Source organism: Parasteatoda tepidariorum, chromosome 2 (assembly GCF_043381705.1).
Source record: "Parasteatoda tepidariorum isolate YZ-2023 chromosome 2, CAS_Ptep_4.0, whole genome shotgun sequence".
NCBI classification, from domain to species: domain Eukaryota; kingdom Metazoa; phylum Arthropoda; class Arachnida; order Araneae; family Theridiidae; genus Parasteatoda; species Parasteatoda tepidariorum.
The window spans coordinates 41,945,522-41,972,512 of NC_092205.1; the positions used below are offsets into that span (position 1 = coordinate 41,945,522).

At 29.5% G+C, this 26,991-nt stretch overlaps 1 protein-coding gene across 2 annotated transcripts in view; it reads right to left on the reverse strand.

Annotated features, from left to right (window-relative positions):
* The window catches only part of LOC107449833 (uncharacterized), a 202,884-nt gene that overhangs the window by 9,311 nt on the left and 166,582 nt on the right, over nt 1–26,991 (reverse strand). The window contains exons 2-14 of one of the 2 annotated variants that reach the window (XM_043042340.2): nt 16,342–16,545; nt 14,915–15,022; nt 13,174–13,209; nt 11,766–11,792; nt 10,088–10,133; nt 8,537–9,908; nt 7,656–7,960; nt 5,948–6,141; nt 5,120–5,167; nt 3,620–3,727; nt 3,117–3,146; nt 1,706–1,925; nt 35–109 (exon numbers count right to left, since the gene is read on the reverse strand). In XM_043042340.2, coding sequence (XP_042898274.1) covers nt 35–109; nt 1,706–1,925; nt 3,117–3,146; nt 3,620–3,727; nt 5,120–5,167; nt 5,948–6,141; nt 7,656–7,960; nt 8,537–9,908; nt 10,088–10,133; nt 11,766–11,792; nt 13,174–13,209; nt 14,915–15,022; nt 16,342–16,545 — 2,773 coding nt within the window. Of the gene's footprint in view, nt 1–34; nt 110–1,705; nt 1,926–3,116; nt 3,147–3,619; nt 3,728–5,119; nt 5,168–5,947; nt 6,142–7,640; nt 7,961–8,536; nt 9,909–10,087; nt 10,134–11,765; nt 11,793–13,173; nt 13,210–14,914; nt 15,023–16,341; nt 16,546–26,991 lie in introns of both variants that reach the window. The other variant, XM_043042339.2, reaches the window with a different exon arrangement.

Sequence of the window (26,991 nt, forward strand, 5' to 3'; positions counted from 1 at the left end):
GTGCATAAAAATAAATGGGATAATAAGTTAATACCTAAATGAGCAGGTGTGGGATTTAGGAATGTGGAATGATGAGCTGATGCTTCAAATGATCTTGGGTGAGCTGATGCTAAAAGAAAATATAAACAAAAATAAGATTACAAAATATTTAATTTTGGATCAAACATGTTGCATTGAAAAACTTTATAAATAGATTAGATAATTTTTTTTGTCTTAATTAAAAGAAAATAGCCAATAAATGTCAGAAAAAAGTTTTTTTTTTCAATTGTTAACATCAGTATGATAATGATAAAATTATGTTTCCTGAGGCAGAAAAACGGGAGAGGATGTTTTGAGTTACAAGTCTAGAACAAAAGAGTTTCACAATTGAAAATCGTCCTCAGAGGTCAAAAATTCCACACGGACACCAAATTTCTCGAATCCGACGTCCGGGCATATGGCTATTTTCCAGTTAATTGTTCGTGACGAGCAATTCACCCGTTAATTGTTGTGTCAAGAAGCGCTAAATGCAATTATGAACATCTACCGAAATGGAAAACCCCTTTCAGATTTCTGTGCATGAACTTCTGTAAATCATTGTATCCTTTTAACTACTAATTCGTTGTGCAATTAATATAAATGTTTGTAATAAATAAGAGAAAATTATATTTTTATTTACTTAGAAGCTGCGGGTTAGTTTCAAAGGAGGATGGGTACATTGTTGGACAAGCCGTCCCCGGGTAAAATTTCTGAGTTTTTTCGAGCCCTGGTTTTCACAAATGATTTTCAAAAAAGTACATTTTATGCATGCAGGCAATATTAAAGGATAAAGTACGAAAATATATGCAGGATATGAAGATGTTAAGAATTTCTGCCTGACCAGAAGAGGACATTGTAATCACTCACAATAATTCTGTAATCACTTATGTGGCAGACAATGGATTGAACTGGATGGCTCATTGGTGAGCCCCATTTCGTATCATATGGATTTTTTTTTATTATTAAAATTGTTTGTTACTAAATCTGGTTTCTTCAATTAATGCACCCTTTCACCACTGAATCATACTGCAATAAGATTCAAAAACTGGTTTATAAGAGAGCATTCAAGACCTGTGCCCTGTATTTTGAAGATGACTTAGAATAACAGTTTAAAGTATACGCCAGAAAAAAAAATTCCATAAGACTAATAAGAACCTAGTTCTAATATTTTTCTAAAATATCATTTAAAAATTTAGTAAAATGCATGTACAAGAAAGCTTTCAAGAAATTTGTAATTAGGGCAAAATGAAAAGCAAGTTCCCTACTATGATTATGGAAGAAATTGTCATAAATGTTATTTTTATGCAGAAGAAAAATTTCCCAACTCCAACGTTATTATTTGTAGGTTAAAGAAATCTGGAAAAAACAGTAATAATTTCAAATTTCATACATAAAACTAAAATTCTTTAAGACTATACAAGCATCAATACTACATATTCTGTTAAACACACCTTAGAAAAAAATAAGCATTTTGCATTGGAGCAAGCTTATACAAAAATTTCTCCCCGAAATACATCTCTCACACAGAATAAAAAGGAAGAAAACTAGCTTTAGTTATATTTAGGTATCATAAACATTCAAAAAAGCTCCTTAAGTAATACAAATTCAAAAATAGTCTATTTCCAAAAATGCAATGGTGGTAAAATTAGATATTTGCTGTAACATAAGCAATGAGAACAATGATTACCTGCTGCGGCAGTAAGTAAGGAAGAAGAGAAAGGTGAAAGCTCATGATTTCGAGGCATAGAACAGAAGAGGTGGTTAGCAGCATGGATGCGGTCAGAGGGAGGATTCACGGTCGCCAAAGCAATGCCGGCTTTATGGGCTTCAGCCTGCTTTTGCTTCTGCTGGTGATTGTAGATCTCCCATGCTATCCGGACATGCATGGCACACCACTTTCCAGGCTTCTGAAAAAACATACACTTAAGTGAATAAAGTCAATATTATATTTAAAGCAATCTTAATTTTATAATAACAGCGATATAATTAAACATTTTAAATAATTGTGTATAAAAGTTATACAAATATATGCGTATGCTATTTTACATTTATATAAAATAAACATCGAACATTTATACATGATCAATTGATCATAACATTTTTACATTATAAAACATCACTTATGAAATTATTTTCCTTCCAAATGCATGACTAGGAGTGTGTATATAAAAATACTATTTAGTTTTGAGATCATTATATCAAACATTATCATTAATATTGCTGCCAAGATGATAATTGAACTACAAATTATTTAAAAAATTGAAGGTATTATGTTATTGCTATATGCAGTTGTATTCTAATGTTAAAGATTACAGAAACTTTATATGAGTAACAGATAAATATAAACACTCAATAGCTTGAACTCTGATGCCTGGAAAACCTTATCATGTCAAAAAAATTATTCTTCCCCTTGCATACCTACATTAAAATTATCAATGTTCTTTATGAATTTATTCAGGCTGCATGTTATAAAGTCTTCATTAACGTCAAGAGCCCCGGCGCAAGTTTGTGACTATAAGCAAATTGTATTTCCGACCATTTTATATTCTAAAAAGCACACGCTGGAGAATCTGCATTTTTTCCGCTTTAGAATGTATGAAGGTAGAGACCACAATTTGTTTATAGCAAGATAGAAAACTTTTTAGTAACCAGCCTTAAATTCTACAAAATTGCCAGAAAAATGATTTACGAAATATAAAAAGAATTAACCAAAATAAGACATGGAATAAAAATTATAAGTTTTTATGTTTAAAAAAAAACGGAAAGCTGCAATGAAATTTTTCCTAAGTAACTAAACTACACGTGGAAAGATACATTCATTATATTTCTTAAAAATAATATCACAGAGACCAAACATTACATTTCTGTAAAATAAAACCAGTAAAAACGTTAAATAAAACTACACATTTCTGTATCAAAATGTCTATGAAATCATTCAGAATTTTTTTTTATTTAAAATAAAATAATGTGATAGCTTAGCAACACACAGTCAGGTATATAAATTGATATAAAAATGCTTAAATTTAAAGTAATCATCAAAAAGAATTTATCAAAATTTTCTCCCTTACAATGCAACAGAATAAGTCAGTTACACTTACTGTGCTCTTTGTTTTTGATACAGGATTGATCTGAAAACAAAAATACTTATTGTAAATAAATTCCATTTATGTTAATTGTAAAAAAATAAGAAATAAGGAAAGTGCAAAATAAATTCAGTAATTTAACTGTAATATGTAAGGTGAAGATTGATCATCATTTCAAGTTATAGACTATACAATATTGATTACTTCCAATATTTTAAAAAGAAATTTTAAATAAATTAATTTGCTCCTGATAATATTTTTCAAGCAATGATGAATTCATTTAAAGTTTCAAACATAGCAAGTATACAGTTATCAAATGTTCGAAATTATTTGATTTTTAATTAATAATGAGAAATGTTAACGATTGTGACTTTTTTGACATAATTATAAAACACAACATATTTTAGTCTTGACAGAAGTTACATAGTTATCAGCTTTAATTTATAACACATTTGAATTGTAAATACTAAACATTTTTAATTTTCAAAGTAAGTAAAGATATTAATAACAAAGTGTACCTTTGGCTGAAGAGCTGATAAATGGGCTGGAGGAACAAATGGAGTAGATGTACCACCTCCACCAGGAGCAAACAATGAAGACACAGGAGGATAATTTGATAGACCAATCTAAAATTTAACGTTTTACTCTTTAATAAACATAAGTTATAATACAGTAAATATAAACATGTACTATCTGCAAGAACAAACTATGGGATCTTTTAAAATTTTAGGAATGAAATTTTTAAATTCTTCATAAAAATATTCCAATTAGTACTTTAAAAATAATATAAATATAATATAAACGAATGATTTCTCACCTATTCCATTACATTTTAAATTTCGTTAATTTTGTTGGTGGGGAAAAAAACAACCTTTCTTTACACCAATGCATCAAGCCACAGAGAAATTGTACAAGCATATATAGCTAGTACCGCAACAAATGCAATAATTTGTCAATTTTGAAAGTGATTACAAATTTTTGATATGGTGCCACTGATATTTAACTATTTTTCAAAGAGAAGGATAATAGTAAAATAAATTAGAATAAAAAAATTCACTGTTTTTTTAAAATAAAAAATAAAGAAGAAAATAAAATTTACTGAAATTAAAAAAAAATATAAATATATCAACAAATTTTTTGTTTACAATGATTTTTATTTCCTCCAATCATTTTTTCAAGAGCATGCAAATGCAACAGTAAAAACAATATAATCGAAACAAATTTATGCTGTTAAAAAGCGAGAATAAATATTTAAAACAATACATTATTTAGGAAAATTATGTTAGTTTTAAAAGAAATACTTTTTGAAAAATGTTTAAGACAAATTAATGAACATAAGCACTTTTAGTTCATATCAAAGATAGCTAATACATTATTAACAAAATTTATAACAGTTAAGTACCAAAGTTTTGTTTGAGTAGGATATGGGTATATTAGTTTACTTTCATCTAACTACAAAACGAGAACTAGAAAACCTCCTTAGGAAACTATGTTTAGTTAAAAGCAGCAATAGAAAAAAGATAAAACAAAAATGTGAACTTAAAGGAACTCTACCATGAACTCCAATTCTTCTCTCTATTCTTAAATCTGAATATTGGTATTAAAACATCTCTTAACCATTTAAATTTAGAAATGGTAAATCAAAGAACTAGTTTATATCATCCCTCTAAAAGCTTGTAAGCATTGTAGTCATATTATGTAAATCAGATTTATTCTAAATAATGTTACAAGCAGGATAAAAATAAACATATATCAAACATCTAAGATTTATTTAAAAATAAAATAATTATGGAAACAGAACAAAATTAAACGCAAAAAATATTTTATAATGTAAATTTTAAAAGGTATGAAAAATATTATTTGGACATTAATAGCTCATTAAATTCTAACTGAAAATCATGTTCCCTTTTCGGAAAATTGGCATGTAAACGATTAAATAAGAGCTAAGAGAAAGTATACATATGATTTATGTAGCATAAAAATAAAATTATAAACACATAATGGTCACAAATACTTACTGAAGGTCTGCGGTAAAGAGAGGATTCAAGTTTAGGATACTTTTCATACTATAAGAGAAAAATAAGTTATAAAATATTGTAAAACAAATAAAAGAGCAATTAAAAAGCAATACTAATTTTATATAAAAGTAGCCAAATATGTTTAAATTGATTCAGAAAATTTAGTATGCAAAAAATTAAAATTCCAAACAAGTAATAAGTATCCTATTTTTACCTGTCGTTGGCTAATAAAATTGCAATTTCAATAAAATGTGTTATTTTGAAAACGAAAAATATATTCAAAAAATCTAATAAATAAAAGATGACTCAATGACACTTACAGCAATCTGACAAGCATCAAAATATTAAAGACACATCTAAAAATTCATTAAGATTTCTCAATCGTTCATTAAAAAAGTTTTAATTTTTGTTTAAGCGACATTTATAATATTTTAATTTCAAAATTAAATCATTAATTTAATTTAAAGTAAACATAAGAAAGTAGGTAGCTTTAAACTTCAAAATTTATTTTAAATCTAAAGTAAAAAAGAAAATACTGCTTATAAACAAAGCATCTAAATTTAATTTAAGACAGTGACTAAGACATTTAAGGATTTCCACTCAGTAGGATACAGAAGCCTAATATCAACTGATAAGATGAAATACAAAAAAAAGTAAAGGTAATGTTAAGAGTACCCCAACATCATATTGAGAGGTAAGAATCAGAACGATACAAAAGCAGATCTGTTTATTCCACATTTTCATAGTTTAATATTGCATGCTCAAATTTATGAACTGCTTACAAAACTGAACCAGAATTACAAAGTCATTGTATCAAAAGTCACTCACCAGATGGGAAGCTTGTTGTGAAACCATGGGAGCCCCCAGTGGAGGAGGAGCAATGAAAGGAGGACCTGCCTGCTGATGAATCTGGCTTGGATGCTGAACTTCACTTTGCATATAAGGAGGAGGAGGAATAGGAATGGAATGGTCTTGAGAGGCCATAAACCTTGTATCCAATTCTCTTCTTAAATAGTCAGGAACTGAAAAAAAGAAACACAATTTTATTCTCTTATTTAAACACACACTCACTAGAAAATAGAGTCCACGAGGATAGAGGGCCTGCCTTCCAATGAGGTGAACTGGGTACTAATCCCAGCAATGGCCTGTCGATTCAGATTATGCACCCGACTTGCACTGACCACAGTGCTGAAGTAAAATATCCTCAGTGGTAGATGGATCACGAGTTGGAGCCACCTTACCGCCAGGCTAATCATGGGAGGTTTTCGTGGTTTAACTTTCCACGCTATGCAAATATGGGTTAGTTCCATCTATAAGTCCTCCACGAAGGTAAATTTCTCCCAATACTCGATCCAGGAGTTCCTTAGCCTTCTGGATTGGATTCAAAATTGAAAGGCTACGGAGTTGAACTATAGCCGTAAACCCCAAAAATTGGGTCGGCTTTTAAACGACAGTTATAAAATAAAATAACTAGAAAATGCTATGAGGTTTCACAGTTAGAATTTAAATAACCTCAGTACAAAGTTAAATTAAAACGGGCAGCCCAGCCTTTGATTCTTATAGCTTTAACTTGGCACAGACTTGTTAGTTGAAAGATTTTTCAGACTCAGGAAAGTTTAGATTCATGATAAAGCATTCAAATACTTGCCTACTATAGTTGTGAGTAAGCAGGAATGATTCGATCATTGAATTGTAATACACCATTTAATTTGTAAACTACTAATTGTTAGTGGTTGCTACATTTTCACATGGTGGACGCCATAAGATAGGTATTAAATACGGTGATATGATCTTTCAGATCTCGGGGTTTCATTCATTACAAAACGCCTTTAACATAAAATATATTTAATAACAAGAAGGATGTTGATGATGTTACNATTTTCACATGGTGGACACCATAAGATAGGAGCTTGGACAGTGTGAAGACTGCTCGCAGGGTCAGCAGAGAGGGAGATAAGAATTAAAATGCAGAAAGTCTTATCTTTCAATTTGTTTTTGTGGGGTATAAAATTTCATTACAAGAGTAAGAAGGACTAAAAAAGTTACGAGCACGCAGCATTCTACCATTAAACTTGGGCTTTTGATATTAGTATAATAACGTAGATTTCGTATAGTAACGCAGCAAAGCTATTACCGTAAATCAGAGCTGAAAGTGTATGAAATGGCTGGAGAATGCAAGAATAAGTAAAGCAGCTTGTTTGTTGACTGAGAAGATTATGTAAGTAATGGCTCTAAAATTTCAAGACCAAAAGTATGATGATAATAATATGGTCAGCATTACCTCCCAGTGAGCATTACTTTACAGCAAGCTGATAATCATTGAACTGAAGTGGGGATGGAGCCCACGATGACAGTTCACTGCCTATGCTATCGTGACTCTTATTACAGTCATGAAACAAATTTTTTAATAATCTTATTAAAACTTGTAACTCAGTAAATAAAAACTATTCTAAAAAGCAATTAACATAATTATTTTTTTATGATATATAAAAAGGTTTTACTACCTCTCTATTTCACTCACGTTTTTTATACTCACTATGCTGTGGAAACAGCGTTTCAGAAGCTCTGTAGGACGATGGACCAGCCGTCGCCTCCAGAGGTAGTGTAGGCGTTAAGGAACCTGGGAATATAGAATGATGAGAAGCAACAGGTAGTAAAGGGGGTGGTGGTGGACCTGGATGACTATTGAAGGGAGAAGTATGATGAGCTGGTGGTAGTGTAGGTGGCAAGGGTAGGCTAGTGCTTCCGCTGCTACTGAGAGCCGGTGACACTCTTGGGGGTAGAGGTGATGGAGATGACCGGGATATTGAAGCTGATATAGTATTAGTTGTGGAAGAATTCCTGAAAGAATATTTAAATATTAGAATTTTTAAGTAATGTCATAATTTTGTTTGCTTTTTAAAAACAATTTAGCATGATTAACAGAAACATATTTATATAATTTTTTTTTTTTTTTTTAAATTTAAAAAGGAAAAAAAAATATTGATAGATGTCTTGATATTTTTCTATGTTTAATAGCCTAAGTGACAATTTATGCCAGAGCTTTATGCAAAATTTGTGTAAGTTATGTTCCTCTATAGATTTTTTATTTTATTCTAGCAACACTTATGTAGTCCTTAAACAAGACTACAAAGTTTGCAGGGCTTAGAATTCAAATATTTTGTTTGTATTTCATGTAAGAGTGTGCTTTAATTAAAAATAAAAAAATATCTCAAAATATTTAAATGAATAATAGTAATTAATCACTAATACAATGCATAAATTCTACTTTTCCTGAATTTTTCTTTTAATTATAAACAAAAAATAATTAAATAAATAAAACACAACTAATGCGAAGAGATATTATCTTATTGTATAATATCTCTTGGTTCTCATTGAAAATAAAGAGAAAATTAAGTAAAAAATACTACTACATACCCACTCCAACACTGAGGTTTTGAAAAGACTAAACTTGATAAATTGCCCGCAGAAGAATATGCTGATGTGCTATTTAAGGCAGCGCTGACAGATGGCGCGACATTGCTTGAATTGCTGTGGCTGCGACTTCCACCACCCTCCCTATCTTTATGAGCTGGCGTGCTTAATTGACTAAGACTGGATAGACTACTGTTACTATGGGAACTGTGCGTATCTCTGGCAGGAACTGGGGTCGGTGTATTCGGATGCGAGGCTGTCACGACAGGACTTCGACTTCTAGCAGCAATCATATGCGAGGTACTAGAATTTGTCATTGTGATTGCTGATGAAACATTAGTCCTCATTGACATAGTTGTAGAAGAATTTCCAGCAGGTGAAATGGGCAGCACAGAAGGTCCACTTAATGCAGGTGAAGACATGGATGTCGGTATTGTGAGTGGTGACATCCTAGGGGAAGCAGAATGTTTGCGAATAGGCTGAGAGGTAGAATATGGAATGCTATACGTAGACCTAGACTGTCCAGGGGAAGCCTGAAGCCTAAGGTCTCCGGATACGGCAGGAGGTAGGATTGTAGGTGGTGGTTGTTCTGTTTTAATCACTGTAGCATTGGCTTTAATACTCATGTCCAGAGCACTTTTGTGACTATTAGTTTGCAGAATGGGAGCTGAAAGCACAGGGGGTGAAGCTGAAGACACACAAAGATTAGTTGCATGGCCATTGCTGACAGTTGCTTTGTCCACAGGTATAGATTCTTTATTAGAAGTAACTACAGGTGGAGAGATGCTCTTTGAATGGTTAAATTTGTTTTGAGATATATACACAACTCCATCAGGAGAAGATGGGGCAGAATGGTCAGATACAAAATCATACACATTGATAGCTGGCTTATTCAAAGTAGCTACACTGTCCCTACAGGAAGGCACTGGTGGCGCCCTCTTGAGGAATTTATTAGGAGAAAGCAGCTTTGAGGCAGCCACAGGTGAAGGGGGAGATGTATCAGACACAAATTCATAACCATTGCTTAAAAGTTTGCTGCTGGAAGCACTGTCTTTATTTACTGGTGGAGGACCCTTACGTAGGAAGAGTGGGGGAGGAGAGACAGGAACAACTCCGGAAGGAGGAGAGGCGGGTGATGAACAAGAAACGGGAATGACTGCAGGGCTGCCGATTTGAGGCTCTCTTGGACTAGTGGCCCCAACAACCATAGTGGATGATGTGTTTGCTGGGCTGGCACTGGCTGTTACAGCTGCCACAGCAGTTGAAGGCTCTGGGTGGTGAGTTCCATTCAGAACAGGATGAATAGGTGGTAACACGGGCGGTGACCGACAGTTTTGAGAATGACCAGGATTGTTTTTCTTGGCAATAAAATTACCTAAGGACACAAATATTAATTAAATTTTATAAAAACAGCAATAAATTAGAAACATTATTAAAAATTTCTATTAACACAACCAAATTATAAATTTTATATCACAAAATTATTCCTTTATGATATATATGTGTAATTGCAAAAATTTCAAAAGCATTTAAAACAGTATAAACAATACTCACTATCTGATAATTTACTGTTGAATAAATCACACTCAGGTTCTGATCCCTAAAAATTAGTAAGGTTTAGAAGTCAATATACCTCCCATTACAAGAAACAGAATTTACCAGTTTGAAACAAATATGTTTAGTAACTTTAATTCATAATTTTGATTTTGAAAACAGTCAAATACATTTTTAAAAGCATTAATAATTTAACCATGTTGAATAATTTTAATGCAATATTAGTGGGAAAATTTTTAATGATGTGCTTTTAAAGTGTTTAAAAAATTAATAAAATTTCTTTTAAAATTATCACTACAATTAGTTATCACCGAAAATTTTTATGACCATCTTGCCGCAGAATCCGTTATAGAAACTTTTGGCTTCCCTTTAATTGTACTTACTAATAACTGCAATAAATATTACTTTATATTAAATATGTGACATTATAGTAATGGATGTATGTGACATTATAGCATTGTCTACTTAATTTTTTTACTTAAAAAAAGTTAACAGAGGTTTAAGGAAAATAAAAATTTACCGTTGCATAACTAATTAACTCTCAATTTCTTGGTTGCCTTAAATTTAAAGCTCCATTATTTTAAGAACAGTTTCAAATTTTTACAACATTTTTCCTAAATTTTATTTTGTTTCTGCAAAAAAAGTTTAGTAATTTTTTCTTGCTAAACATCAATGCTTAGCTCCTGTATTTTAGGCATAAATAATAATAGCAGCAAAACAGTTTGACACTTAATAATAACTGACTGTTTCTAACATGCATTGTTTACATTTAGAGGAGACAATTTCACTTAGGTTTTTACAATTTCTTACAAACATTCAAATTATAATTAGGGAACTTAAACAATTATACCTTTGTTCAATATAAAATTAACGAAATCACCCATATATAGGTATAATTATTTATTATTTTGTCAATTATCAAATTAAATATAAGAATAAAATCAAAGTTAAATATCCAAGTTTAATCCAATCATATTTCAAATTAAGAATTATGAAATCGCTCATCTAAACTAAACTCAATGGCAGACAGCCCATGGAGGGCCAAGGACAACCATCTCAATTATCTTGACTTTGGACTCTGGGGTGCAGGAGCAGATGTTCCGGTTGGGTGGTCAGTTGAACACGGAACCCCCAGTGTTTAGTTCCTAAACATGCTTGGTACTCACATCTAAACTAAAACATTTAAATTTATTCTTTTGAATAGTTTTTACTAAAAGTTAGGTTTACTTTTCTTTTCAGACGAAAATAAATAATTATTACATAATTAAAACTTATATTGAAGATGTGGTAAAAACATAAGCAAAATATTGTGCAAGGATATAAAATTAAAACTGAAACAATGGGTACAAAAAAAATAAGAGTCTAGAGCTATTTCAATACCACAAATAATCGTCATTAGTAATGTAATAATAAAATTAATCATGAAGAAATAAAATAAAAAACTTTATAACAGCCCCTGAGAAAATAAAGATCTTTCCAAATCTATTTAAAACTTTTATTTAATTAGGCTCATTAAAAACTTCAAAATTACTTTGAGCTCCTTAATTATTTTTATTCTTAATTGTTATTGATTTTTTAGTTTATTTAGTTTTAATGGTTCATACATTTTTATATATTAATAGCTAAAATTCTAAGAAAACATATTACTAATTCTTATTAAATAAAAAATGAAACTCACTCTTTCATCACCACTTTCACTATCACACTAGAATGAAGAGAGAAAAAATTAATTAATATGTAACGCAATTAAAATAATAAACGTGCATACATAATGCTTTTCTTATTAAATATCAAGAAAATAACAATGCACAAAAAATGAGTATTTTAAACATAGATTTGATCAATGATAATAAAAGAAACTGAAAGTTAATGATTTATGTTTCCTTCCAGTTTCTTAATTTCTACATAATGTTAAAACACAAAATATCATTGTGAAACAATGATTGTTCTATAAAATTTAAAACAATAAAACTAAATAAATTATATTTTTCTAGTTGAATATTACTGATACCAATTGTTTTAATCTTAAAGATTGATCAACATAAATTCAAAGATGCTTAAGCACTTCTAAAAATGATGAGCAGTTTAATCTCACATCTCTCTTTGATTATAAAAAACAGGAACTATTTTTTATAATTCATATTGGAAACCATTGTATATTATTAGGAAGTCTCCTAAAAAATGTAACTGCAGCAAAAGATCAAAAACTGAGAAAGGTAGATAATTAGGTGAGGCTTTACTATCGTTAGTCATAACCGTGGTGTATTTAAGGTACCAGTGATTTCATTAACAAAATCCGAAGAAAAAAAAGTTACGATACGTAACCTGGGATGCATAATTTTCTAGTGCAAAAATAGCGCAGCAGCAGATTTATGTAGACAAAATTATATATAAAAGAATTTTCTTTTTCCTCTCTATAATTAGCTAAAGAAGAAAATTAGATTAGTTCTAAATTATAACTTAATCAAAGTTACTTTTCCTTTATGGAGGAGTTCGCAATTAAAAGCCTTGACTATTCAAATATATCTCTACTTATTTTAAAATTTTCTGTTTTGTTCATCAGTAGATAGAATAATTACAAATGTGAATATTAATACTTGTTTAAAGAGGGAAAAAAGTCATATTTTAATAGAGACCGAACCACATTTAGTAAAAATAGATCCACAAATATGGAAGTCCTGCATTTTAAGAACCTTGCAGTTTCTAAAGTCTAGCGGAATCAATGACGACGTTAAATTAGTTAAAACAGACATTTCATTTGAGAGAAATAGGGAGTTATTTATGTTTATTTTCCCCAAAATTAGTAGAAATATTTTCATTCTTTTTGAATTTAATTTGCACTCTTAATATTTGTGACTTGAAATAATTGTTTAAAAAACGAACCTAAAGTAAATCAATATCCTGATATTGATTCAAATTTAATTATGTTAGAAATATTTTTTTATTCCAGTAAACATAAATATTGAATACAATAATTCTTCATCTAATCAAATATGCAAATAGAAATCTAAGAAGAGCAGAGAAAGGAAATCAATAACTAAATGTAAATACTAATGTTCTCAAATGACACAATTATATATAATTACCAAATAGCCTCTTTCTAAACTTGCATGACTGCTTGCCTAAAAAAATAAAAATATTCCTCATTAATAAGAGAAAAGTTAAGATGTTATGAAAAAGAATACCAAATCAATACATTCAGCATATGAATCAAAATTAATTCAACATTAAAATAATGACAAAAATGGAGATCAGTATTACTCATTCATTACTCAAAAAGCTTTTACTCGGAAAATTTTTACATTATAAGGATATATAAAATTACTAATTAGGGATTAAAATCTTTTACATTAGATTAAATTAGATACAACTGAGTAAATAAAAACTACATAAGTTTTAAAAGCTTTTTACTTTCTTAACCACTATGCTACTGATAAAATAATAATTAATATCAATAATCAAAAGCAAGATAAATAAGAACATTATTATCAAAAAAAAATTGAATAAGAAATAAACCCATTAAGGGGATTAAAGTCATTTTAATAATAGCATGGTTTAGTTCAAAAAAAAAAATTTTTAGATAATTTTTTAAAAACAGAAATATTATATATAAAAACAATTATTTCAGCATTCAATTATTTAAAATATTCCCAGAATTATATATAATTAAAAGATTTTGATTTTTAAAACAGAAAGGCTCATAGTGGCTGGATAAATCTATTAGTGACATCGAATATATACTTTTCTACCACTATTCTTTTGTTAACCACTTTAATCATAAAATATTTTATAATACATCTCTTAGTTTATGAATTGTTGAAGACACAAAAGTTTGGACTCTCTAAAGCAATGGCTTTGGTAGGAATGAGATAGATTATAAGTTGAAGACACAAACGTTAGGACTCTCTAAAACAATGGCTTTGGTGGGAATGAGATAGATTAAAAGTTGAAGACACAAATGTTTGGACTCTCCAAAGCAATGGCTTAGGTGGGAACGGGATAGCAAGTTGAAGACTTGTGGTTCATTGCAGAAAATTGCAATTAGCGTTTGCACCTCTGCAAAAGTCACTTTGAAACCAATTAAATTTAATTATTAGTAAAAGTCTAATCTTATTATTATTTGTAAGTTTTTGTGAAAAGAATAAAGTTCTGTTAAATAATTTCAAAGGATATTCAGGATGATATATTGAAAAAATACAAAAGGATTGATGGGCAAAGTAGGTCTTGGCCCCTTTATGGGCTGTTTTACTGAGTTTAGTTTTTACATTGAAAGAAATCTTAAACATTACAAAGAAGTACTAGGAAAAACAATTAGTAACAAATAAAAAAATGTAACTGTTCTACAAGTAAAAAATGCTAAGAAACAGAAAACTTGTTTTTATTTTATAATAAATAAATAGACGTTAAGCATTTTTAGTACTAAGCCCATCCTGTTTATGTTTAAAAAAATAAAATTTAAATAAGTGTGTAGGTTTTATAATAATGATGTGAGAATAAATCATTATTCTTAACATTTTTGACTAAATTGACTAACTTAAAATGATAACAGAGGAAATTATTTAAATAGTCAAATATTTGGTGCATCCTTTTTTTTAAATCATTCTACACAGCAAAACAAAATATTTTTAGTCCTCTAATAAAAGGAGAAAAATAAACTTTCAATAGACATTAATTTATCAGTTATGAAAAAATACAATGCATCTTATGAAAACAAGTATAGTCTTTAAAAGAAACATTCACCATTATGTGGTAAAGAATGTTCTAAAAGTGAAAATATTGATTGATGACAGTTTTGATATGTTTTTGTAGAACAATTATAATACTCACATCACTGAGTTGGTCCCTAGATGTACTACGCGGAGTCTCGAGTATTTCTTCACCGGGTTTCGAGTTCTCATCGTTTCCTATACAGGGATCTTTCAAGTTATTCCGTACCTAAAAAATAACAGTTATTGCATAAATTTTTTTTAGCTAAATATACTACTTAGTTTTTAACTCAGCACATAAAAAAAAACACAATTAATGCTAAAAAAATTTTTAAAAGTTGAAAGTAAGAGAATTCAAATTTAAATAGAAACTAACAAATTAAAATCCCAAGAAACTGAAGTGGAAAGATATACGTAATGATGTAAAAACTTTATTAGCTTAAAATGTGAAAATGGCAAGAAAAGACAACACGTTTTTGGAGCTCATAAATAGGTGCCCATTCTCAAAACTCACCAGACGTGAATGAGGAAACAAAAAACATAAAGATGAAAAATAAAGGTAAAAAATAAAACTAGAAAAATCATGGTAGTTAAAAATGAAAATAAAAAATAAACAATAAATAAATAAAGTGAATAAAACAAAACAGGAAACATTGTAGTAGTCAAGAGAGGCAACTCAGGACAAAATGCATTTCCTTGCACTATTGAGAGGTTATAAGGAGCTCATAATGTTATCGAAGGAATCAGCATTCATATGAATGAAACAAGATACCAGGGCATCAAGATGAGCAAATATGACCACATGAGTGGAAAGAATTTAGATATTATTGCACTTGAATTTATGCACAGAATTCCAGCAATAAGTTGTAAAAGATGGTTTATTGTATTCTTGATAACAAACATATCAATAATGATCAATGTTCCTTTTTTTTTCCAATTCAACTATTATTCAAAATTAGTTATTTGGATTTTTATGGTGGGTTTTACAGTTATTTTAGATTATATATTTTAACACAAAAGATGTGAATTAAATACGTAAGTGAAGAAAAATTGCTTTTCTAGTGAAATGTTGTCATACAAGTTTTAAGAGGATTGAGGTTATAAAATGTGAATGTCCGTAATTTTTTGTAAATGTTGTTGAATGAAAATTTTTATAAAATGTGATTAAAATGTTTAAGATTACTTGACATTACACCATTATTTACACATATTTATACCTTCATGATAATACATAAAAAAAATATATTATATGATTCAATATAAAACTATTATCTTTTTTTTTGGTGGTACGTAACATTTTCACTGCATAAAACATGACTGTAACAGACAGAAAAGCATATTAGAAAGGATAAATAAATAAAAAAAGAAGCTTAATTACAACTTTCATGGATAGTTTCACGTCAAACAAGAAGTAAATAAATTATTTGAAAATTAAGTTTGATAGGTGGTGCAATCAAATTTCCGTTGAGAATAATGCTTTTTTGTTTTGTTATAATGATGTACAAAACCAAATATAAAGGACATTATTAAAACTACCTATCTACCTACCTTATTGTTAACAAAATCTTTCTTTTTGACTTTGGGTAATGTGTTGTTTTTCTTGGACTTGGGCTTCTTGTCCAATTGGGGCACAGATTCTTCCAGAACAGGAGGATGGTCAGTGTTATTGCTGTTGTTCTGTCTAGAAGCAGCATCTTCCGTACTGACACCATCAATTTCAGTTTCCTTCTTATCATACTTATTTACAGTGCGCTGTCAACAAACATACATACATTAGTTTTGTAACTAAGAATGCACTGAAATTTTAAGCACAACGGCTTAAAAGGAAAAAACTTAAAAATTATTAGACATGCATTTTATTGCGCAAGTTCTGGGAGCTGTCACTGTTATATTGTCATCACTTTAAATTAATATCTTAATAATAGAATGTTGATTTATAATTTACACAGATTAATTCCTTAGTATAATGTTTATAAATAAATTGACAGTCGAATTGCTAAAACAACTATACTAAATTTACAAATTAATGTGCACATTGAAACATTATATCTCAATTAATTTTTATCAATTCGACAAGGTGTGTATAAAATTGATCTCTTAAGGAGATAAAATTATGTGAAAAAGTTTGATATATATATACATACAGTTGAACCCCGCTATAGTGAACCTTCACTATAACTGGGAGTTCACTATATCCGTACTGCAAATAATTTTAATTAATTTTTCCGAACTGCTCCCTTTTATTACACATTATTTAAATAAATGACCAATAATAAGAAATACAAAATCTATTAAAAAGCAATATGTTGTTGTTGTAGTTAATTTACGCCGTACTAGAGCTGCACAATGGGCTATTGGCGACGGTCTCGGAAACATCCCTGAGGATGATCCGAAGACATGCCATCAAAATTTTGAGGAGAAGTGTGTATTTTACCCAAGTTTGTATTTATATATNAAGTTCTGGGAGCTGTCAATGTTATATTGTCATCACTTTAAATTAATATCATAATAATAGAATGTTGATTTATAATTTACACAGATTAATTCTTAAGTATAACGTTTATAAATAAATTGACAGTTGAATTGCTAAAACAACTATACTAAATTTACAAATTAATGTGCACGTTGAAACATTATATCTCAAATAATTTTTATCAATTCGACAAGGTGTGTATAAAATTTATCTCTTAAGGAGATAAAATTATGTGAAAAAGTTTGATATATATATACATACAGTTGAACCCCGCTATAGTGAACCTTCAAAGGACCAAAATTTTGGTTCACTATAACTGGGAGTTCACTATATCCGTACTGCAAATAATTTTAATTAATTTTTCCGAACTGCTCCCTTTTATTACACATTATTTAAATAACTGACCAATAATAAGAAATACAAAATCTATTAAAAAGCAATATGTTATTGTTGTAGTTAAATTACGTCGTACTAGAGCTGCACAATGGGCTATTGGCGACGGTCTCGGAAACATCCCTGAGGATAATCAGAAGACATGCCATCACAATTTTGAGGAGAAGTATGTATTTTACCCAAGTTTGTATTTATAAAAAATAAAAAATAATAATAAAAAAAAACGCTACTTTAAATATTTTGTAAAGCAAATTAAAAATACTATTGCGAATTAAAAAATACGTACAGTTTTGTAACAAAATAGTTTGATGTAACAAAATATTTACTAGGCAAAATATTGACACAAGGAAGAGAAATAATCTTTCGATTTAATTTAGCTTGATTATAAGCTTTAAAAATTGATCATATATTAAAAACAAAGAGGAAAAAAAAGCAGAAAAGAGTTAATAGCTACTGCAATACTTATTTCGCAAATAATTGTGTTAGCATACACATAATCCCCCCAAGAAAATTTTTCCGCAAAGCATCCAAAGTTTATTCCTAAGTTTTTGTGAAAAATCTACTCATTTTGAGAATTAGTGAGAATACGATCCCGATTTTGTGAAAATTCTCAAAAACTAGATGTTTTTTTTATACTTTTTTTTAAAAAAGTCTGTTTTTTGTGAAAAACTGATTAAATAATGAAAAGATGTTTATTTATTTATTTGGGCACATGTCTTTGAAGGAGTAGTAATTTTAAAACTACAAATTAAGGACATGATTGACTCTGCTAAGAAAAATTTCGCGAAAAGCCCATTTTTGCGCTAATATATTCCATGCAGGGTCTGATAACAGGTCTAGTACACTAAACCGTAAAAAGGTTAAAAATAAAAATACTTATACAAATAAAGTCTTTAGTTTTTTCCTGTTTCATTTCTGTACAAAAATAAATAAAAAAAAGAAAAGAAAAAGGGGTGTACTTAACGCAACATGCAAAACATAAACAATTAATACATTAGGTCAATTCACTATTTGAATACAGTTCAAGCCAACTAATTCGAAGCTGCTTTTCCTTTTCATCTATTATGACAGATAAGTAAACAACCACTTCATCCAAGATGTCTATCTTTTTTTTTAAGTGCAACATTGTTTATCTTTGCCAAAAAGAAGATTAGTTTTTTTTTTTTACTTTTTTATCTTCCGAAAAAGTTAATGTAGGTGGCTACAACAGAAGGAAGGGGGGAATGATGGTGAGGAGGGGGAGTACTCCTCAGAGATGAAATTATCCCAGAAGAGAATTTCCAGTGTAATCTACGTGTCAACGCAGTAATAGTGCAAAGGATGATAAGAGGCAATTTATTTATTTTATTAATCTTTTTTCCAGATAAGCGAAAAATGTTGAGCACAAGAATCACATTTAAAGAGTCTTGATTCGATAATCGACGTTGAGAGCAAGAGAAGAGCTTGTCTTCGATTACTTGAATAAGAATAAAAAAAGTTCAATAACATAGTGTATAAATATTAATGCAATTTATAAAAGTAATAATACCCCTTAGTTTTATGCAGTAAATCGAAATATGAAGTCCAAAATAATTTTCCTATCTTCATTGCATTAGCAATAATTTTATTAGTAAAACATTACTATTTAATGAAAATTCAGCTGGGAAAAAAAATCACCGAAAATGATTACAGATTTTACATTAAATAAATCACGGCAGCTAAATAAATGAATTAGCACACTTAATTCAAGTTCGATTTGAGTGTTTTTATCCTTCTCATACAGATGGCGCTACATTACTAGAAAAAGAGAAGACGCTGGTTTTGGAGTTGTGAAGAAATAGGGAGGAAATACTACTTGAAATCCAAATATTCTTTACGAAAAAAATGAAGAAAAAAAAATTAATACACATATATTTATAACTTAGCTGTATATTACAATTTGAGGGATAAATAAAGAAAACAGTCGAATCAAAGTCTTGCTTAAATTTAAGTTTATAGACACAAAATTATTTTCAAAAAAAGTTATTATGAATTATTATTCAAAATAAATAAATAAAGATGAAATTATGATTTAAGAATTAATTTATAGTGGAAATGAAATGTTACAATTTTTTTCTACTATCGTCTGAGAAATATTCTAACTTTTATAACTAACTATTACTAATATTAAATATTATATATTAACTATTATATTATATATTAACTATTATATTATATATTAACTATTATATTATATTAATATATATATATATTAACTAAATATTACTTTTATAGCTAACACTAAACTATCATGACTTGATAAAGCACAGGATTTATGCCAACATCAGATTGATGAGTACCGGGTACACTGGGAAGTAAAGGCGACCCATCTACTGATACTACAAAGATACTAAAGTTTTGGAACGACAGCTATTTTCCTTTCCAGACAATGAAAGGACCAAGTCCGTTCGTAACGCTTTCGGTTAAGTTTACGAAAAGAAATCTCCGACTGTAGCGCTTTTGCAATACATTATGTGACCGGACATACTCGTTCGTACAAATGTTTTGTAAATAAGAGAAAGATCTCCATTTCAAGGATTAGGCTTTTGATCAATCAGGGTGGGTAGCCAAATAATTAAAAAAAAAGCACCTTTTAAGCACTCAAAAAATATTTTTCAGCCTGATTAGGCAGAGATTATGATTAGGCAGAGTTGGAAAGTAATTGACGGTTTTATCTTGTTTTAATCGTCATGACAAAAAAAAAAAAAAAAAAAAAAAAAAAAAAAAAAANAAAATCCTTTTGGCATTGTTTTTGACAATTGTCAAAAATCATGAAATTTTGAATCATGTGAAACGAATGGCGTTGTCATAAGCTACGGAGTGACAATGCGCCGAAATAGATTGGGGTTGAATTAATTGTGAAAACGTTGAATAGAACAATGTGAACTGTGTCTTTTTGCATTATTCGAAGCGAATATCAACATAGTAAAAGAAAAATCTCATTTTGAAAAAGGGAAAATTAAGCGCTTTTTAAAAACACCCAATGAAAAAAAGCACCTTTAAGGGCTTTTAAAAAACGAAAATCGAAAATAAGTCAATAAATCGAACAGTACAACGTCATCAAATTTCCATCGTCGTAAACGACGGTGAAGTTACGTTAGAGCACATCGCAGTTTTAACGCAGTCCAAGCACTTCTTAAAACTAACATTAAAAAAAGAAGATATAATTTAAAAGAAAACTAAAATGGCACAAGCATTTAAAAAGAACGGACTTTGGAGTCCTACAACTGTCTGTAGCTAAAGTGTTTTATTTATAAAATATAATTATACCAAACAAACAAAAAAGAAAGAAAATTAACAACTCGTATAGTAGCAATGATTTCGAGCATATAATCATGGTTTCAGCCTGCCGTTCGAGAAAAATCACAAGAATCTAATTTCCAGAAATTTTCAAATTATTGTCTCCTTCTAATCCATAACAATAAAGCTAAAACTAAATTATCAGTATTATTAACTGAAATATAATTCTAACTACTCTCATTTAGAAGTTAAGTTCAGACAATTTCCAAAAGTAAAATAATTATCAATAGCATTATTAAAATATAACTCTAAATAGAAGAAGAAGAATTTAGACAATTTCGAAGTATAAGAAAATTATTAAAATTGCTAAACTATAACTCTAAAGGTTCTAGAATAATAACGAAGATAATGTTGACTATTTCAAAACTAAAACANATGCCAACATCAGATTCATGAGTACCGGGTACACTAGGAAGTAAAGGCGACCCATCTACTGATACTACAAAGATACTAAAGTTTTGGAACGACAGCTATTTTCCTTTCCAGACAATGAAAGGACCAAGTCCGTTCGTAACGCTTTCGGTTAAGTTTACGAAAAGAAATCTCCGACTGTAGCGCTTTTGCAATACATTATATATTATGTGACCGGACATACTCGTTCGTATAAATTTTTTGTTAATAAGAGAAAGATTTCCATTTCAAGGATTAGGCTTTTGAACAATCAGGGTGGGTAGCCAAGTAATTAAAAAAAAAAAGCACCTTTTAAGCACTCAAAAAATATTTTTCAGCATGATTAGGCAGAGTTGGAAAGTTTTTGACAATTGACGGTTTTATCTTGTTTTAATCGTCATGACAAAAAAAAAAAAAATCTTTTGGCATTGTTTTTGACAATTGTAAAAAATCATGAAATTTTGAATCATGTGAAACGAATGCCGTTGTCATAAGCTACGGAGTGACAAAGCGCCGAAATAGATTGGGGTTGAATTAATTGTGAAAACGTTGAATAGAACGATGTGAACTGTGTCTTTTTGCATTATTCGAAGCGAAAATCAACATAGTAAAAGAAAAATCTCATTTTGAAAAAGGGAAAATTAAGCGCTTTTTAAAAACACCCAATGAAAAAAAGCACCTTTAAGGGCTTTTAAAAAACGAAAATCGAAAATAAGTCAATAAATCGAACAGTACAACGTCATCAAATTTCCATCGTCGTAAACGACGGTGAAGTTACGTTAGAGCACATCGCAGTTTTAACGCAGTCCAAGCACTTCTTAAAACTAACATTAAAAAAAGAAGATATAATTTAAAAGAAAACTAAAATGGCACAAGCATTTAAAAAGAACGGACTTTGGAGTCCTACAACTGTCTGTAGCTAAAGTGTTTTATTTATAAAATATAATTATACCAAACAAACAAAAAAGAAAGAAAATTAACAACTCGTATAGTAGCAATGATTTCGAGCATATAATCATGGTTTCAGCCTGCCGTTCGAGAAAAATCACAAGAATCTGATTTCCAGAAATTTTCAAATTATTGTCTCCTTCTAATCCATAACAATAAAGCTAAAACTAAATTATCAGTATTATTAACTGAAATATAATTCTAACTACTCTCATTTAGAAGTTAAGTTCAGACAATTTCCAAAAGTAAAATAATTATCAATAGCATTATTAAAATTTAACTCTAAATAGAAGAAGAATTTAGACAATTTCGAAGTATAAGAAAATTATTAAAATTGCTAAACTATAACTCTAAAGGTTCTAGAATAATAACGAAGATAATGTTGTCTATTTCAAAACTAAAACAAAATATTACAAAACTATTATTCTAAAGACTAATTTAGAAAACGAGAAAAAAAAATTACCAACGTTCCTTAAATGCATTAAAGAAAGAAAGAAAGGAGGAAAGCACGCAATGGGGGGAACAGTGTGTGGAACAGGACAAAAGCCGGATATTAGCATAAGGATTTTTATAGGAATGAAAGAGGGGATTTTATTCCCCTTTCATCTAAGCCTCTGTCATAAATGGTGGGAGGGTGGCCCATCAATATCAGCTGTTAAGGAGCGGAAGAGTTGGATGAAAGCCAATTCTTCTTATTCCTTAGTTTACATTCATCTACAGTTTATTTATTTATTTTTTTAAAAAGGAAAATGTATAATCCCGCTAAAGTCAGCGATTTATCATTGCATATTGTAAATGATTTTGTCATTTCCCATGTCTAGCGTGGAAGCATTGTAAATGCAACAAGTATTCATTGATATACACTATTATATTTATTTTAATTAATCTAGTTAAGAGTTTGAAAACACTTTGATTATAACGTGGTAGATGGTAATTGAAACGTAAACTCTTCAACTAACAATGCAAGCTGATACAGACTAGTATATTATAAAAATATAAACGCTTTTTTTATTTAAGTTTTTTTGTTTATTTTAAAACATAATGGAAATGTAATGATATTCGGGAGAAAGCACATATCTAGAAGTTTTGCTCATTTCCATCAAGGGAATTAATTGTTATAAGAGAAAAAGAAATTAACTTCAAAATAATTCACAACTTAATTAGTTTCAATCATATTACTGTATATAATTAAAGGGTTATTCTGTACAGAAAGAAAAAAAAAAACATTGTGCTCCAAAGTAAAATTGCTCCAACCAATTAACATAGTGAAAACTTTGAAAAATTAGATAATTTTGTTTTTAACTCAATATTTATCGATTCATTATTCACTATTTTAGCAAATTGTAAATATTTTTTTTTTAATTTTTAAAAATAAATAATTATATCCTTATTTTAACAAAATCAGCGAGTGACATTTTTTTTTATCAAATTTCAAATTTACTACGCATCTTAGAGGGACAGAATTGACAAAATTTTATTTTAAACAATTAATTCAAATAAAAGTAAATTAAATAATTAATAGGAAAATTAAACTTTCTTTAATAAACCTTAATTTCCTTAAAATAAAATTCAATTTCTTCCTATTTGGAGTAAACTCATTTATTAGTTAAGAATAGATTAAAAGATGTGTAAATTATGTAGAGAATGAATGACTATGTAATTTACAGCTATTTACAACAAAAAGTTATTTATTCACCACAAAGTTGCAGCGCCTAAGTGAAAATTACTTACAAGTTCACAATAAGCGTTCCTGTTCATTTATTTATTCTAGAATAAGTATTGAAAACACACAGGCACAAACATGAAAGTTAGAAAGTCATTCGTCTTCAAAATAAATTTTTTTTAGAAAAAATGTACAAATAACAAAGAAAACGACGTTAAAACGAAAAAAATCAGTTTATGAATAATAAAAATTCAAATATGGGGAAAATATAAATGTCGTCTAACACGATATTAATTAGATCGAAAATGCGTGCCTTGCCCCAAAAAGGCAACAACAACATAATAATAAAAAATAATAATAATAGTAAAACTGAATGAAAATGTAAGCAATCATGAATGTCAGCTGTTCAAGAAAAAAAAGGGGAAGAAAAATTGGATGAGTGCCAAATTCGATTCTTCCTCTCCCTCTCTTCTCACCAGCAGACCACAATGTCATGCCAGTTGAACAAAGAAGTAAGGCATTTCAAATGGAAATTTCTTGGGTCGTAACAGTCATAATTTGACTTACTCCTAAGTGAAATTCATGCTTTCATACGTTTTATATACTTAGTACAAGTATATGATGTTGAATTTTAGCATTTTACCTCCTCATTTAGTCAATGAAATCTCATAATTCAAAAATGACATATCGCAAAAAAACACCTTAATTTTTGTGTACAATAATTTAAAATATTTTTCAAAAATAATTTATAGCTAAATATAATTAACTTGTGACTTATTATTGCTATCATGAGTTAAAATAACAAAAAAAGCTAACAAATATTCCATCTACGCACATGTAAGATCTTAGCTCCAAACTAAATATTTGTTTTTAAGATTAAATGTTCTTTTTTCATATTTTATCATCCTTAGAAGATATAAATAATAAACAGAGTTCTATCTAAAATAAAAGTACGTTGAATAACTTCTTATGTTTTTATTATTACCAGTGTACAACAGAAGACCCAATTCTGAGTTTACGACTATCCGCAGTCTTGTAATTTTGAACCCAATCTCAAAGGCAAGATCAAACATTGGGTCAAACTAGCCTTTATGAAGAACTTTTTTGATGAAACTAACCAGCATTTGCGTTATATCGAAAGGAAAAACACGAAAACCACCCACGGTTAGCTCGACGGCAAGAAGATTCTAATCCATTATCCGTCTACCACTGAGAATATTTTACGACAGCACTGCGGCCGGAGCGAATCAGGAACAGAATTCGTATCAATCAGCCACGCTGGGATTCGAACCTGTTTCACCTAGTTGGGAAGCGAACACTCGATCCTCTGAGAGACCGCAACTCTATTTTTTATGCTTAATTTTATTTTATAACCGTCGTTGAATAGTCGACCCAATTTTGAGTTTACGACTACCTATGTTCCAACTCCGTAGCCAATTTTGAACCCAATCTAGAAATCAAGGAACTCGTGTATTAAGCATTTGGACAAACTAGCCTTCGTAGAAGACATTTTTGATAGAACGTACTCAAATTGGTGTTACATGGAGAGGAAAACCTACTAGGATTAGCCTGACGGCAAGGGGACAGTTAATTTATGACCCGTCTATCATTGAGAATATTTTACGTCGGCACTATGGTCGGTGCGAGCCGGATGCGGAATTCGTATTGACCATGATTCGAACCCGAGACACCTCATTGGTAGGAGAGCTCTGTATCCCCTGTTTATTGGTTTCAATCCGAAGCAAAAAATTCATAGTGATGCTCGGCATTTTGTTCTGAAATGCTGACAATATTCTCCTGGATCGGAATTGATGCAAAACTATCTTTTCTGAACTTTTTCAGGAATATCGGTATTTTAGGGAAATAGTATTGGAAAACACTCTAAATACAGGTATATTTTTACATTTATGTTGAAAATGAAAGGGGACCAAGCTCAAAAGGCGCTAAATCTGAATTCTACTGTATATATATAAAAGAAAAACCAGAAAATAAATTAATAATAAGAATTAAATGACAAAATAAAACATCAAAAGAGAGGAAAAAATTTTACTGCAGAAACAATTTATAACGTATTAATGCCGCTTCATGTTCAACCTACATTACGGCATCTGGTATGGTTGATGTTTTCTGAATCTGTAGTAACAGTATCGCGAACCGCACATTAAAATAGTAAATAAAATAAATACGAAAAAAAAGAAAAATTTCGAAGTCCACCTAATGTCATTTAAAAAGGCTATAAAATAAAATCTTTTATCGAGGTTCGCCGTGTTGCTTTTAACAGTTCAAGGTCAAATCACGAGGTTTCTTGAATCAAGAGTTGTGACGCAGAACACGTCTTTATAAAAATCGATAACAACTTAAAATTACGTAATACTTTAAACTGATATGCTTAGTAAAATTAGCACAGTGTCAAAGATACTAAAAATAAAAATCGACTCTTTGTTGCAGTTATTAATCCGTAACCAATGATAGTAAAATTTCCTGTTTAAATTCCCGTCCCAGGATTAGAATAATGTCTTATGTTCTACAACTACAGCAGGGCTTTTCATAATTCTAAATTTTCTTTGGGTATCGTCAAAAATAAACATATCTCTTAATTTAAATTATTATCGTTCTTTTTAATGATGAATAATTTTGTTTCGCTCATTAAATAAGAAAAAAAAAGAAACTTTTATTAGATAAATATCAAATTGTGTAAATATGTCGACTTATGAAATAAAAATTGTTAAGAGAAGACAAAATATTATTTGCGACTTCACCATACGTTGCTGTGCAAAGATTTAAGATTGTTCGGCTACGTACGTCGCCGATCCTTAGAGCACTTTCTGCTTTACGATTTAAGGCTATGTATGAAGAAAAAACAAATCTTAGTTAAAAATCTTTGCGCGCGAAGAAATTCGAGCAAGAAATTTCGGTTCACAGATAATAAGTTATATAATTAAGAAAAGAATTATGTCGTAAGCTAATTTTTTAAAACATGATCAATTTTATATTATTTAAACGAAATTAAAAC